Source organism: Mastigoproctus giganteus, chromosome 5, assembly GCF_048544385.1.
Source record: "Mastigoproctus giganteus isolate SK-2022 chromosome 5, ASM4854438v1, whole genome shotgun sequence".
NCBI lineage: Eukaryota > Metazoa > Arthropoda > Arachnida > Uropygi > Thelyphonidae > Mastigoproctus > Mastigoproctus giganteus.
This window is the reverse complement of record NC_143579.1, coordinates 224,282,367-224,296,254: the sequence shown is the minus strand read 5'-3', so window position 1 is coordinate 224,296,254 and position 13,888 is coordinate 224,282,367. Positions and strand designations below refer to the sequence as shown.

Below are 13,888 nucleotides of genomic sequence, written 5' to 3'. Positions count from 1 at the left end.
CTTCAAAATTCAGGTATATTATCATTTGTATTTTAAGTTCACAGCAAATATAAAGTATACTGCATATTTTTTATTTATCGTATAGGGGGGGAAAGAAATACACACAAATGAATACATATAAAAAAAAAGGAAGACAGCATTAAAAAGAAAAACTCATATATTTACAATTGTATATCCAAATTAATAACATATTCAATTGATGCCGGAGTCAGTATCAGGAACTCTTCTGGTTTTCCGCAAAACGCTCTCAGGATACAGTCTTGGGTAATATGTTGCACAGTCTGTCTATCAGCACCACAGTCACATCATGAAGTATATGAAGTATAACTCTTATTCCACTTAGAAAGGAAATCCGCACACCTGCCACGTCTAGTTCTTATTCGGTTTATTTTGGTCCAGATCCTCCGAGGTAGGTTAAAACCATCCGGTCTTTCCGAAATCCATTTAGTATTTTCAACTCCTGGAGGAGAAAGTTGGCTCCATTCCTTTAAGAGATTAAAATTAATAATTTTCAATCTCTCTGCTGTTCTAATAGGAGGATGTCTAGATCTTAATTTATTTATACCTATATCTGGTAGGTTGTTATGGATGGGTAAGTTCAGATTTGCCATAATTTTCTGGTATTCCTTTAGCAGTGCTTTACTCCTTCGAAGGTATGGTGGAGGGATATGACTCAAGATTGGCAGCCATTGAGTTGGAGTTGATCTAATTGTGCCTGAAATCAGATGCATCATACTATTAAGGTGTGTATCGATTAATTTGGTATGAGGACTATTAATCCAGACAGGAGCACAGTACTCAGCCACGGAATAAACAAGACCCATAGCTGAGCATCAAAGAGTTTCTGCCTTAGAGCCCCAAGTCGTTCCACAGAGTTTCTGCAAAATATTGTTCCAGGATTTTAACTTGGCTACAGTCTTAGTTAAGTAATATTTATAGGATAAAGTTCTGTCAAGAGTGATGCCCAGATATTTTGGGCATCTATTATGATGTAATAAAATACCATCAAGGTAGACTTCAGTATCATGATTTGTCATTTTGTTATTAAGATGGAAACATGTTACTTCCGTTTTATTCTTATTTAGTTGAAGTCTCCATATATGGAAATATTCTTCTAAGATCGAAAGATCACTTGTGTCTGTTCAGTCTTTCTTAAAGTTTCGTGTCTTGTAGCCAGAACCCAGTCATCAAGCATAACCAAATTTCCTTGATCTTGTTTTAGGCATATCTGCTATATACAGACTGAACAGAAGAGGGGCCAGAACAGAGCCTTGTGGTAGGCCATTATTCAGCTTCTTCTGTACACTTCTGTGTTACCCCTGACAACCTTAAATAATCTATCACACATCATATTATTAATTAGACATGCTATAGACCTACATGGTATCACCTGAAGGAGTTTATAAATTAACCCCTCTCTACAGACTGTATCATATCCAGATGTTAAATCTATAGAGGCAGCAGAGGTTTTTATACATCGTTGATATCCAGCCTCTATACAGGTTGTCAGCAAGAGGACCTGATCAGTGCAGCTGCACCCTGGTCTGAATCCTGCTTGCTCAACAGGAACACATTTTATAATTTTCTGACCGATAGCTTTCTGGTTTATTGCTCAATTTACCCAGCTTTAAAATAGCAATGATTTTTGTCTGCTTAAAGGATTGAGGCAGCTTACCAGTCCTAAGAATATCTGAGAAAAATCTTGAAAGCCACGCCTTAGCATGCTTGCCACAGTTTATCAGAAATTCAGGATGGATTCCATCGAATCCTGGTGCCTTACCTGATTTAACACTGGCTATGGCTATATTGATTTCTTCATTTTTAAATGGTTGAGAATATTGAGAATATTCCGATTCAGCAAGACATGTAGTCTTCAGAGTTTTTAAGTTTTTCTTTATATGAATAGTACGCTTTTTATCTCTTGGTACTCTGGACAGTGTAACTATGTGCTCAGCAATCTTATTTGGAGTAATTAAAGAATTGTCTCGTATTAATGGATTTCCACCACTTAATTTCCTTACAAATGACCATGCCTGCCTGCTTGAATGTTTAAAATCTAGTCTCAACGGTATTAATCCATTTCTCTTGATGAGCCATATCAAGGCTACATAGTAATTCATCAGCTATTTCCTGCTTATTTTTCTTTAAATATTCATTATATAAATTTTTGCTATTTTTATTCCAGCCAGGAGCGTATTGTTTCCTATAACCTCTAAGGATATATTTTTTGGCTATGGTTTTAACAATTCCTGTAAACCTATCATAATTTTTATAGGTTGGAGGGATCGATCTGAGACATTTGTCTAGCTCATTGGAAAATTCCTTCCATCTGGCCCTCTTAAAGTTCCATCGTGGTAGAGGCACAGATGTCACTGATGGTATCTGGACACCAATTTGAAGAATCACTGGTCTATGTGGACTATGAGGGAAGTCGTCAAGAACTCTGCGTGTTACCATCAGAGGTTGGTCCATCTTATCCTTGGATACAAAACAGAGATCCGGGTTATAATCTCTTTCCCAGACTGCTGATTTGAAAGTGCCTTTATCTTTTGCATCATAGACAAGGTAGTTATTATTGTCTTCTGCTCAAATTCAGTAATGTTTCTCTGTTTAAATCAGTCTTTCTATAATTCCATTCACAGTGATGACTATTAGTCACCCACATATACTGCTGGATGATCGTGTGGGTGTAAAACATGTGCTGGCCATAGGATAGGAGGTTTATATACATTTACCACTGTGATATGTCCTATCTTAACTGTGATAGTATAGATATTATCTTTTATATCTGTTGATATTAATACCACTTTCTCAAGAGTATGTCTTGCATAAGTAACAGTACCATATTCACAATGATAGGTTACCCTGATAATATCGTATCCTGGTACGATTCCTCTCTACAGAAGTTGATCTTCATCTATAATATGAGTTTCCTGAATGACAACCAGGTCAACTTTGTTATCTCTTAATATACTGCATAGAATAACATTGATGCTTAGCATAGATATAAAACTCTTCATCCACCAAAGATATTGTGAAGATTGGAAAAGACTTGGGATTCAAAACTATGGACACTGTCAATGTATGTGACTGCACTGATTCACATGCAAATTACTTAGATGATGCAACTCTCCTTGAAATTGAAGAGCAAATGAAGAAGAAAAACTGCATATGAAGAAGAGAAAAACAATTCTGAAGTGGATAACACTGAAGTGGCACCAAAAGAATTTAACAGAAGAATTGGAGAAAGTTTTTTTTTTGGGGGGGGGGTGACTGCGAGGCGATTATGAATGGAGATCTGAATGTTGAATGTAGCATCAAGATACAGCAAATTTTACAAGATAGGATTTGATGCTACAAAGACTTGTTTTGTTCTTTGTTTGTTTGGTTTTTAGGAGCATTAGCAACTAAGGCTATACTGCTCTGGGGATATGCGGTGGTCATTCCCTGACCTTTCCCCATCCTCCGTATTTGGTGGTCACGGGCTCGAACCACGGTCTAATCAAGAAGCATGTGCTATGCACTGCTGCTCCTGCCCACCTAGCTATGGAGGTGCCACAAAGACTTGTACGCCGAGAAAAAGAAGAGACGACTTCATTATTGAAATACCTAAATAAACAATAAAGCTTTTTTCTCAACTGTCATGATGTTACCTTTTCATTAATAAAATTTTTGCAATATTTTTTTATTCCAAATCCTTTTAATTGGCTATCAAGTGCAACTTGTTTATAGATTTATTATAATTTGTTTATATACTGTTTCTCTGGTACCCATTCAATTAAAACCCATTATAATTATGCCTCAATCAGCACAGTTTCACATAACAGTTTTGGTACCAATTATCAGTGCTATGCAGGGTATTGGTTTATATATATATTACTCTATTATTTACATTTAAATATGCTAAAAACATAAACTACCTGAAAAGGTGCTTTTCCTGTAAGACACTGAAACACAATAGTTCCAATACTCCAAAGATCAGCTTTAGCATCATACTGTAGTGACATAATCACCTCAGGAGCCTAAAAGAGTGTATTAAAATTTATTAAATTTATCAATTCAGTACACATTGAAATTTCTAACTAGAAAAAACTGCCTTGTAAATTAATTACATGAGTACTCCACGATAAAACTAATTTATTTAAAGCATAACATTCTAGAACCTACTGGTTCTTTTGATCACTTGAAAGATAGCAACATATAGTTAGGAATCTCTATTATATGCTGTCTTTGCAATGACATCATTAAAACCAGGAACCCACTTTTCAGATAGTGTGTGCCACACGTGATAAAATATGTGTAGCAGTGTGTAGATTACATTTTATTTCCAAAAACACTGACCCATAAAATTTTATATATCTCTTCTGAAATTTCTATGTGAATTTTCAGATATACATAATATTTTAATTTTCTGTTTTTCTAATTCTTCCCCATTCTTAATCCTATTTCTATGTATTTTTAATCCTTTTCTATTCTTGTTTCCTAGTTTTTGGTAGCAGAAAAGAAAGATGCATAGCATGGTTATAAATTACATTGGTCAACAAGGTTTTCTAACAAGTGTGAGGACAGTTTACACCAAAATAAAGGAACTGGTCAATGACAAAAGTAGTTTAATATGCTTACTATCTCTACTTTGGTTGCTATAAGAGTATGTCATTCACAACCCCCCACCCCCAATAGTGTAGCATATAGTTAGAAATCTAACTAGCCACTAATGAAGACCACAATTTCTGTCTTACAAAAATGCACACAGGTTCACAAGCACAAAATCACAGTACTAACAAATAAAATATAATTGAATGAACAGTTCATATGGCAAACTGTTACGTAATAAAGAATATTTTGAATGAAATTAAAATAACATTTTTTCAACCTATAAAATAGAAATTTTTTTTTTTTCATATGGTACTGTCTGACATCTGATGCATCTGAAGAAAACAATAATCAGAAAAAAAGAACTCAGGAAAGTTGCAAGTTTCTAAAAATATTTGTATGCTATACATATCCACGAAATTTTCTGGATTTTACAGAAAGTTTGACCAAAGATCAAGAAAAATTCCAGATCAAAGGTTATTAGATCAACTAATGAAAAAGGTGAAAGAAAAAAAAAAAAAAACTTTCTAAGACATTCTTGAAAACACTGAAATTACTACACACATTTCAAAATACCTAACTTTAGTCTAAATTTAACACATTAAACAAAAATAAGTAATGAAAGTAGGTAATATATTTTAATCAATATGCGTGGCAATGCCATTCTTTTAACAAATACTAGTTAATAAAGTTATATGTAACCACAAAGGATTTTATTTAACAAAGAAATTTTAAAAAATTTATAAAATATAAATGTCTAGATGGTGATAAAAAATTACCCTACAATAAAAATAAAATAAAGGAAACCGTATAACACGGTACTTCTACAACACAGTTTCGCTCTAACACAACTAATAAATTGTGGCAATCGTCGCACGACACGGTACTTATATAACACCGTTAAAGACTTGTGGAAACCTAGTATAACATAGTATTTTTGAGCTTTTGTGTGGGGTGGGGGGGGCTGCTATTATGTTGGATGTAATTTTTCAACATTTCCATTCTTTTTTGTGCTGTTGACTCACTAGTCATTATGCAAAAAAAAAGTTTTGGGAAATCCCCATATTTTACATATTTTGTTGGAAAATCCCAGAGTTAGGTTCTGTGCTATTGAACTTGTGCTTGTTTGAGACCATAAAAAATTGTGACTTCGGAGCATGCAGTTCGTGACTTTTATGGTTTTTGTAAGGTTATTTTGGTCGTTTATAAATTTTTCTGGGTATGTATTACTAAACTTTGCTTTTAAGAACCGTATTGGAATAATTTCTTTGTTGTGAATTAAATCCCAGCCCTAAATTATGCCTAAGGAAAGTAAAAAAGCACCACTCAAAAGAAACTTTATTTCTCTAGAATCGAAGATATAAATTTTGGATTGTCTTAAAAAAGGGGGAGAGGTATCATACGTTGCAAAAAAGTTTAAATTTAAATGAAACAACAATGTGGACCATAAAGAAATATAAGGATCTTGCAGGATCTTTCATTTATGCAAATATGACAGCTCGTCCCTGAGCGCCAATAATTGAGAAAATGGAAAAAGCACTCGGTATTTGGACTGACGATAGCAGTAAAAAACAGATCCCATTAGATGGCAATGTAATTAAACAAAAGGTGCTAAAAATTTATAACCATTTAAAAGAAATTGGAGAACCTTCTGTTAACCTGGAGTTTGTTGGCAGTAAAGGTCGGTTTAAATGATTTAAAAACTGCTTCTCGTTACATAACATAACAATTCAAGAGAAAATTGCATCAGCTGACAATTAAGCTGCCAAGAAGTATGCAGAGGAATTTCAAAAAATTATTGAAGAGCATGGATACACACCATTTCAAGTTTTCAATGCTGATGAGACAGGTCTGTTGAGCAATAATAATATCCAATAGAATATTTTATTTAAAAAAAAAAGAGAAAACTGCATTAGGTTTTATGATCCTCTAATCCTCATGCAATGAAAGGTGCAAATAACGATGCGTTACTAATAATATTGGAAAGCAAATAAAAAAAGCTTAAACTTAAAAATTTACAAAGATCTATCAAGCAAAAGCAAACAAACCCAGATTACTGATTTTTTAAAGACAGAAGATACATGAAATCTAGATGCTGCAGAAGAAAGTGCAGAAAGTAAGATATTGTGTTTAGCAATGATGAAGAGAAAGAAAATTAAATTAATGTATATTATCTGACATACACTGAGTGATCACTGAATTATGACCACCTATCTAATACTTCGTAGTCCTCCTTTTGCTCTCAGTACAGCAGCTATCCAATGTGGAATTGATTCAACAAGGTGTCAGAAGCGTTCGGGAGGTATGGCCAACCAAGCTGTGTGTAATGCAGTCAGCAATGCAGGTATGGAGGTGATTGGTGTATCCAGACGCCTGATATGCCTTTCCATAGTGTCCCACAAGTGCTCTATAGGATTGATATCAGTGAAGTTTGGAGGACAGTTGATATGCTTGAAGTCAGAACAGTGTTCCTCAAACCATTCCTGCACAACAAGTGCCCAATGGCTCGGCGCATTGTCATCTTGGAAGACACCATCACTATTCGGAAAAAAGTATAACATAGCAGGTGTACACAGTCAGCAAGCAGTTGATGATAGCGGAGACCACTGATACATTGTTCCACATGCACCGGGAATCCAAGTTCCTGCCAGTGAAACATGCCCCACACCATACAACCGCCTTCACTTTTGATACCATGCATGATGGATGAAGAGCCTCATGTTGTTGACGCCAAATCCGTACACGACCATCCACAGTGTGGAGTAAACAATGTGACTCATCCTTGCATGCTCTTTGCATCAGGCGAGTCTTTTATTCGGATGAACACTGTTTTTTTAGAGGATGCTGTAGGGGATGTCTGCTGGTATAGCCCATACATGCGAGCGTGCAACGCATGGTCATGCCAGATATTGTTCTGGGTTGGCCCATGTTGTATTGGGTAGTTGACTCTTCAACAGTGCTGTGTCTGTTCGCCTGTACGAGTTGTCAGACCCGGCGCTCACCTCTAACATCAATCTTTCGTTGACCTTTGCAGTTTTGCCGTCAGGTTGTTGACCTTTTTGACACAGTCCTGGTACACTTTAACTACGGCAGCTCTCGAACACCCCACTAGTTCAGCTGCTTGGGAAATCAAGGCACCAGCTCGTTGAGCACCCACAATCTGTCCTTTATCAAAGTCTGATAAATCCTTCCTTTTACCCATCACGCTCGGAATTTTACTATCTACTGAACCACTGACACCTTATCTATGCTACGTAGGTCGACTAACTCTGCACTCTTGTACCTCACGTGGTCAACGGGTCAGATTCAGTTTTCACAGGGGTGGTCATAATTCAGTGGTCACTCAGTGTATATGTTGACCATATTTAGCAGTCAGAGGCTTGAACCCCCAATCTACTCAAAGAGTGTGTGCTACTGCACTTGCACTCCTGACCACTTGGCTACAGAGGCTGCTTAGGTCTACCAGTGTATATGTATCAGAGTGTGTAAGATGTTTGTTAATAAAAATTAAGCTTCCGATAAGTTATAAAAAAATGGTGTATTTTTGGTAGCTTTTGGAATGTACAGATTAAATGTAGTGGGATCTCATGCCACTGTGCTTCTCTGAATCAGTACTAGCTTTTGCTTCTTAATTATGGTTTTAATTTTTATTTTGCAATGTCATAATTTACTTTAAATTTGGTTATTTTAATCACTTGGTTGTAGAAAGCAGTTAGTATCTCTCGAGTTTTTATTTATTGCAATTAGCAGCAATCTTCATGTATAGTACAAAGATATTTTAATTTAGACATCTTTAATTTCTTTAACATTATTATGGTGTTAATCAGGTTTCTCAGAATATAAAGCAATATGAAATTTTGATTATACTCTGCAACAAATAAGCAAGGTGCTTTGTAAGGATATCAAAGATAAAGTCTCTCTCTCTAGGAAGCTGCAAAAAGTTTCTGATTTAGAATAACTGAAACTAAATAAATGGGCTTGTGGCTTGTTTGTTTGGGGATTGTTTAGGTGCATCAGCATCTATGGCCATAGTGTGCCACAATAAAAAGGCACTACTTACCATATACATAGGAGAACCACACAGTGTGGCAGCCATAACACCATTCTCAAGGAACCGTGCAAAACCAAAGTCTGCAATCTTCAGGGTAATATCACAAGGAGATGGATTAGGCTTTCCAGAATGACAGAGCAGAATATTCTGAGGTTTCAGATCACGATGAACAATACCTTTGGTGTTTAAAGCTCTCATTGCCCCAGCTAAATCAGGAAACAGAATAATATATAATTCATAAAGTTTGTGAAAACTTTGTAGACTAATACAAAATTACACATATTAAAAAATTAATTAACTATTTTAAATGTCAAATTTATCATCCAATGATTTAATCATAAGTGTTTGAAAATTAAAGTGCTTTAATACTGAAATACAGAATATAATCTGCAAGTAGCTAAACTAAACCTCCCAAAAAAAAAAAAATAAATAAATAAAATAAAAAAATAATAATAATTAAAAGAACCATATCAGACTTTCAGTCAGCTAGCTCTCCATACAACTGTGTTTGGATACTTGTCAGTCCCTCATTATGTTTCTAAAAATTGTACTCAGAAAAAAATTCCACACTTCTATTTTTTAGATTTGGAGTTAAAAAAAAGTAAATCATAAACTAACTGCACTGATATACATTAAGACGGCATATTCAGGCAGGTATGGATTAGTTATGAAGTAGGTAAGTACAGAAAGAAACTTTTTAATAGGCATAAATTTAATGTTTTTTTTTTTCAAGAAACAAAAAAAAAATAGCACCAATGTTTACCACCAAGTAGTAGTAGTAGCAGTAGTAGTAGTGGCATGTGATGCAAGAAAGCAAATGTATGAGCTTATGCAGCATCAGCCAAAAAAAAAAAAAAAATCACACCATTCCCTCCAAATGCCTATCCAGTTCCTCCTTAAATTTATTCAACCTATCAACTTCCACAACGACAGATGGAAGTTTGTTCCAGCAATTAACCACCCGCTGGCTAAAGGCAAATTTCCGCACATCTATTCTACATCTGTCTTTTCTTAATTTGAATTTATGCCCCCTTAGGTTCGTAATCTGAACAATTGGAAGGATCCCATCAGAATTCAGTGTGCTCAACCCATTCAAGGCCTTATATACCTCAATCAGATCACCGCGCAGGTGCCTAGTCTCCAGCCACTACAATTTGCAGAACTTAAGCCTCTCTCTTGATAAGAGGATCCCTTCATTCCCCTCACCAATCTTGTTGCCCTTCTCTGTACACGCTCAAGTAAATCTACAACCTTCCTAAAATGAGGCCTCCAGACCTGTACGCAGTACTCAAGGCGTGGCCTGACCATTGCCTTATACAGAGGGATAATCACCTTTTCCCTGCTAGCAAAATTCCTATATATCATTGACAAAACCCATGACCTGCCCTGGCAGCCTGTCTGCATTGCTCAGAGAACTTCATATCTGACTGCACAATTACTCCCAGGTCTTTTTCATTTTCTACCACCTTAAGTGTAGTACCACACAGTTGGTACGTTTCTCTGGAGTTACTTCTACCCATATGCAGTACTTTGCATTTGTCAAGGTTAAACTTCAGTTGCCACTTCTTAGCCCATCTGCCCAAATTATCTAGATCCTGTTGCAGTAGCACACTGCCATTACTGTCATTAACAACCCTGCCAACCTTTGTATCATCTGCAAACTTCGACATTAAGCCTGATATACCTTCATCAATATCATTGATAAATATACAAAACAACAGTGGACCTAACACCGAACCCTGTGGGACACCACTAATAACATTAGTCCAAGAAGAGCAGCACCCATTGATTACCACCCTCTGTCTTCTCGCACTTAACCATCCTTTTATCCATTGTAGCAACTTACCCTTAATACCATTCTGCTCCAATTTGTACAATAGTCTTCCATGCGCAACAGTGTCAAAAGCTTTCCTGAAATCCAAATATATGATATCAAAATTATTTTTTGCATCCAGTTCCTTTGTAACCACATCATAATATCCTATCAAATTTGTCAGACAAGACTTTCCCTTAACAAACCCATGCTGTGTCTGAATTATTGCTGCAGTCTTGTCTAGATGATCCTGCAATGCATCTTTAACCAGCGACTCCATTATTTTACCCGGAACAGAAGTTAAACTAACTGGTCTGTAATTACTCCTGTCACCCTTCGATCCCCCTTTGTGAATTGTGGATACATTTGCACATCTCCAGTCCGTGGGAACCTCCCCTGAGTCCAAGGATGCCCTCATAATTATGGCTAAGGGTTTGCTTAGTTGCTTTGCCGCCTCCTTTAATATAACTGGATAGATCCCATCCACCCCAGGTGCTTTTCTTATGTTTAACTTCAACAATTTCTCTTCCACTTTGCTCTCAGTTATTACAAGATCATTAAGCACCCTGCTACAATTTGATAACCTTCTGCCATTTTCAAACCTTAATAATTCCTCCCGTGTGAATGTAGATGCAAAATACTCATTCAGTTTGTTTGCTATCTGAGCAGGATCATCAACAGTCGAACCATCGATGTCAAGTGGACCAATCAGATTCATCCCCTTCCTTTTAGTGGCAAGTTTTATTGTAATACAAAACAGTTAAAGAAACTACCATTATACAGTACATCAAATATATTCTATACGTTCACCCCATTCTATAACTTCAAGTAGATGAGGAATAATAGTTCACATTCAATTACAACAAGTCTACAGAGATGGCTGAAATTTTATGTAGAATGTTATTCTTTAAAAGACCTAAGGAAAACAGAGTTATCTCTGTAAACAAGGCATTTCAAATACCCCTATAACCAAAAATATGCAGGAATCAAGTCCAATGAATGTGGGGCCAAACACTGAAGAAATTGCTATTTCTCCAGTGCTCTGATTATTTTATCATGTGGAAATGTTTCATGTAGTGCAATAAGGCTGGTAAAGCAATACATAACGCACCCCATCATATATGAAGATTGTGTCTTAAAGGCATCAGAACTTGTCATACATGCAGTATAATTGTTTCTTTTAAGAGAGTTTTATAGTTCTGTCCTGTAATAGTGGATGCACTTCATTCCATCAGAAGTGGACTTTACAAAAAAAGGGTCCCAAGGATAAATGACACAGTAAAACAGCATTATACAGTCACCTTTGAAGAACAGAGAGGGAGCTTTCTAAATATATATAGGTGATTTGAGAAAGTCAAATGTGAATTATAAGTGCTATACAAAACATGTGGTTTGACAACCATGACAGTTTTCCATTTTATTTATCACTTAATTGGCAAAGGCCATACATTTAGATTATCTTATCTGAAGATAAGATTTAATGCACCTTTGTAATTTTGTAGGAATACTGGTGCATGAAGAACTTTCATAGCAGTGATTGAAGGAATATCAACAGTTTAAAGAGCCATGTGTGTGTGTGTGTGTGTGGGCACACACACACATGTGCTCTGAGTGCTGTAAGCAGCTCATTTATCAATAAATTCAGCTGTCTGTATGACAACTTCTGAACTGGACATCTAGTACATGGTCTCTCATAGAGCTTTCCTATTTCTGTTATCTCATAATCATGTTAATGAGGGATTCCATTCCTGATGGAATAGAATCCCTATATTACTTTGTTTCGTGATTTTTTAATTTCTTAAAATCGATTAAACCACCCAAAAAACAACCAGACCTTAGGATAAAGGCTTATTAGAGAAGTAGGGGACCACACTGATCACATCTGAGCAAAATTCAGCAGATCTAAGCAAAATAATTACTTCATCAACACACAGAAAACAAGCACACAATCAGTTTATGAATGAAATAATCAAGTCTATGTTCACATTTCTCAGAAATCAGCTCAGGTCATCCACAAAGTGAAAAGGGGGCACCATTTCCTATAAGTGTCATATTAAGCTAAACTTTTGTGAATAAATTAGGTGATAAAATCAAACAAATAAAAGACATTCTAGAGATGGTAGTAGATTGAAATATTTAAGTATTTCAATTCAAGCTTCTTTACTTGAATTGAAATACTTAAATATTTTGACTAACTTATGGACATTGTTTTACTGATTTATATAAGCAGCAAAATACAATATCATCATCATTCAACTCTGTTATATCCTTCCATTCACTATTTTCCTCCATTCAATCTATTTTATATTAGGTCTTCAAGTTCTAGCCTGAGTAAGCCCCTTTAACCTTAATGCTTACTTAATGCAATTGATCCACCTTGATACTTGGTCTGACTCTAGGCTGCTTATTACCATCGATTTTTGCTTTGAATATCTGTTTAGCTAATTTGCCTTCTCCCATCCTTTTATGTGCCATAACATCTAAAGTTTGCTTCATTTAGATGATATGGGCACATTTTTTAAAGTGCAGGACTACATTCAAGGTAGTTATTGTTAGTTTGTTATTTGGTTTTTAGGAGCATTAGCAACTAAGGCCATATTGCTCCGGGATATGCGGTGGTCATTCCCTGACCTTTCCGCATCCTCCGTATTTGGTGGTGACGGGCTCGAACCCCGGTCTAATCAAGAAGCATGTGCTACACACTACTGCTCCTTCCCATCTGGCTACGGAGGCGCCCTTCAAGGTAGTGGAAAATGAAAAAGACCTGGAGGTAACTGTGCAGTCAGATATGAAGTTTTCTGAGCAATGCAGACAGGCTACCAGAGTAGCTCATGGGGTCTTGTCAATGATATACAGGAAGTTTGCTAGCAGGGATAAGGAGGTGATTATCCCCTTGTGTAAGGCAATGGTCAGGCCACACATTGAGTACTGCATAAAGGTCTGGAGGCCTCATTTTAGGAAGGATGTAGAGCTGTTGTAATGAGCACAGAGAAGAGCAATAAGATTGGTGAGGGGGAAGAAAGGGTTGTTCTTACCAAGAAAGGTTTAAGTTCTGCAAATTGCAGCATTTGGAGACTAGGCACCTGTGAGGTGATCTGATTGAGGTGTATAAGGCCTTGAGTGGTTTGAGCAAGCTCAATGCTGATGGGATTCTTCCCATTTCTCAGATTACACACCTGAGGGAGCATAAATTCAAATTGAAGAAAGACAGTTTCAGAATAGATCTGGGGAAGTTTGCCTTTAGCAAGCAGGTGGTTGTGCTGGAACAAACTTGCATCCGTAGTTGTGGAAGTTGATAGTGAAATAAATTTAAGGAAGAACTGGATAAACTTTTCGAGTGAATGAATGGGTGAAATGAAGTTTTTTTTTTTTTTTTTTGGCTAATGCCGTATAAGCATTAGCCAAAAAATTGCTTTCTTGCACCATATGCC

The 13,888-nt window shown here is 36.2% G+C and overlaps 1 protein-coding gene across 1 annotated transcript in view; it reads right to left on the bottom strand.

Annotated features, from left to right (window-relative positions):
* LOC150086163 (serine/threonine-protein kinase unc-51-like) overlaps positions 1–13,888 on the bottom strand; it is a 231,459-nt gene that overhangs the window by 148,719 nt on the left and 68,852 nt on the right. The window contains exons 7-8 of the mRNA XM_090373751.1: positions 8,654–8,850; positions 3,921–4,022 (exon numbers count right to left, since the gene is read on the bottom strand). Coding sequence (XP_090229877.1) covers positions 3,921–4,022; positions 8,654–8,850 — 299 coding nt within the window. The remainder of the gene's footprint in view (positions 1–3,920; positions 4,023–8,653; positions 8,851–13,888) is intronic.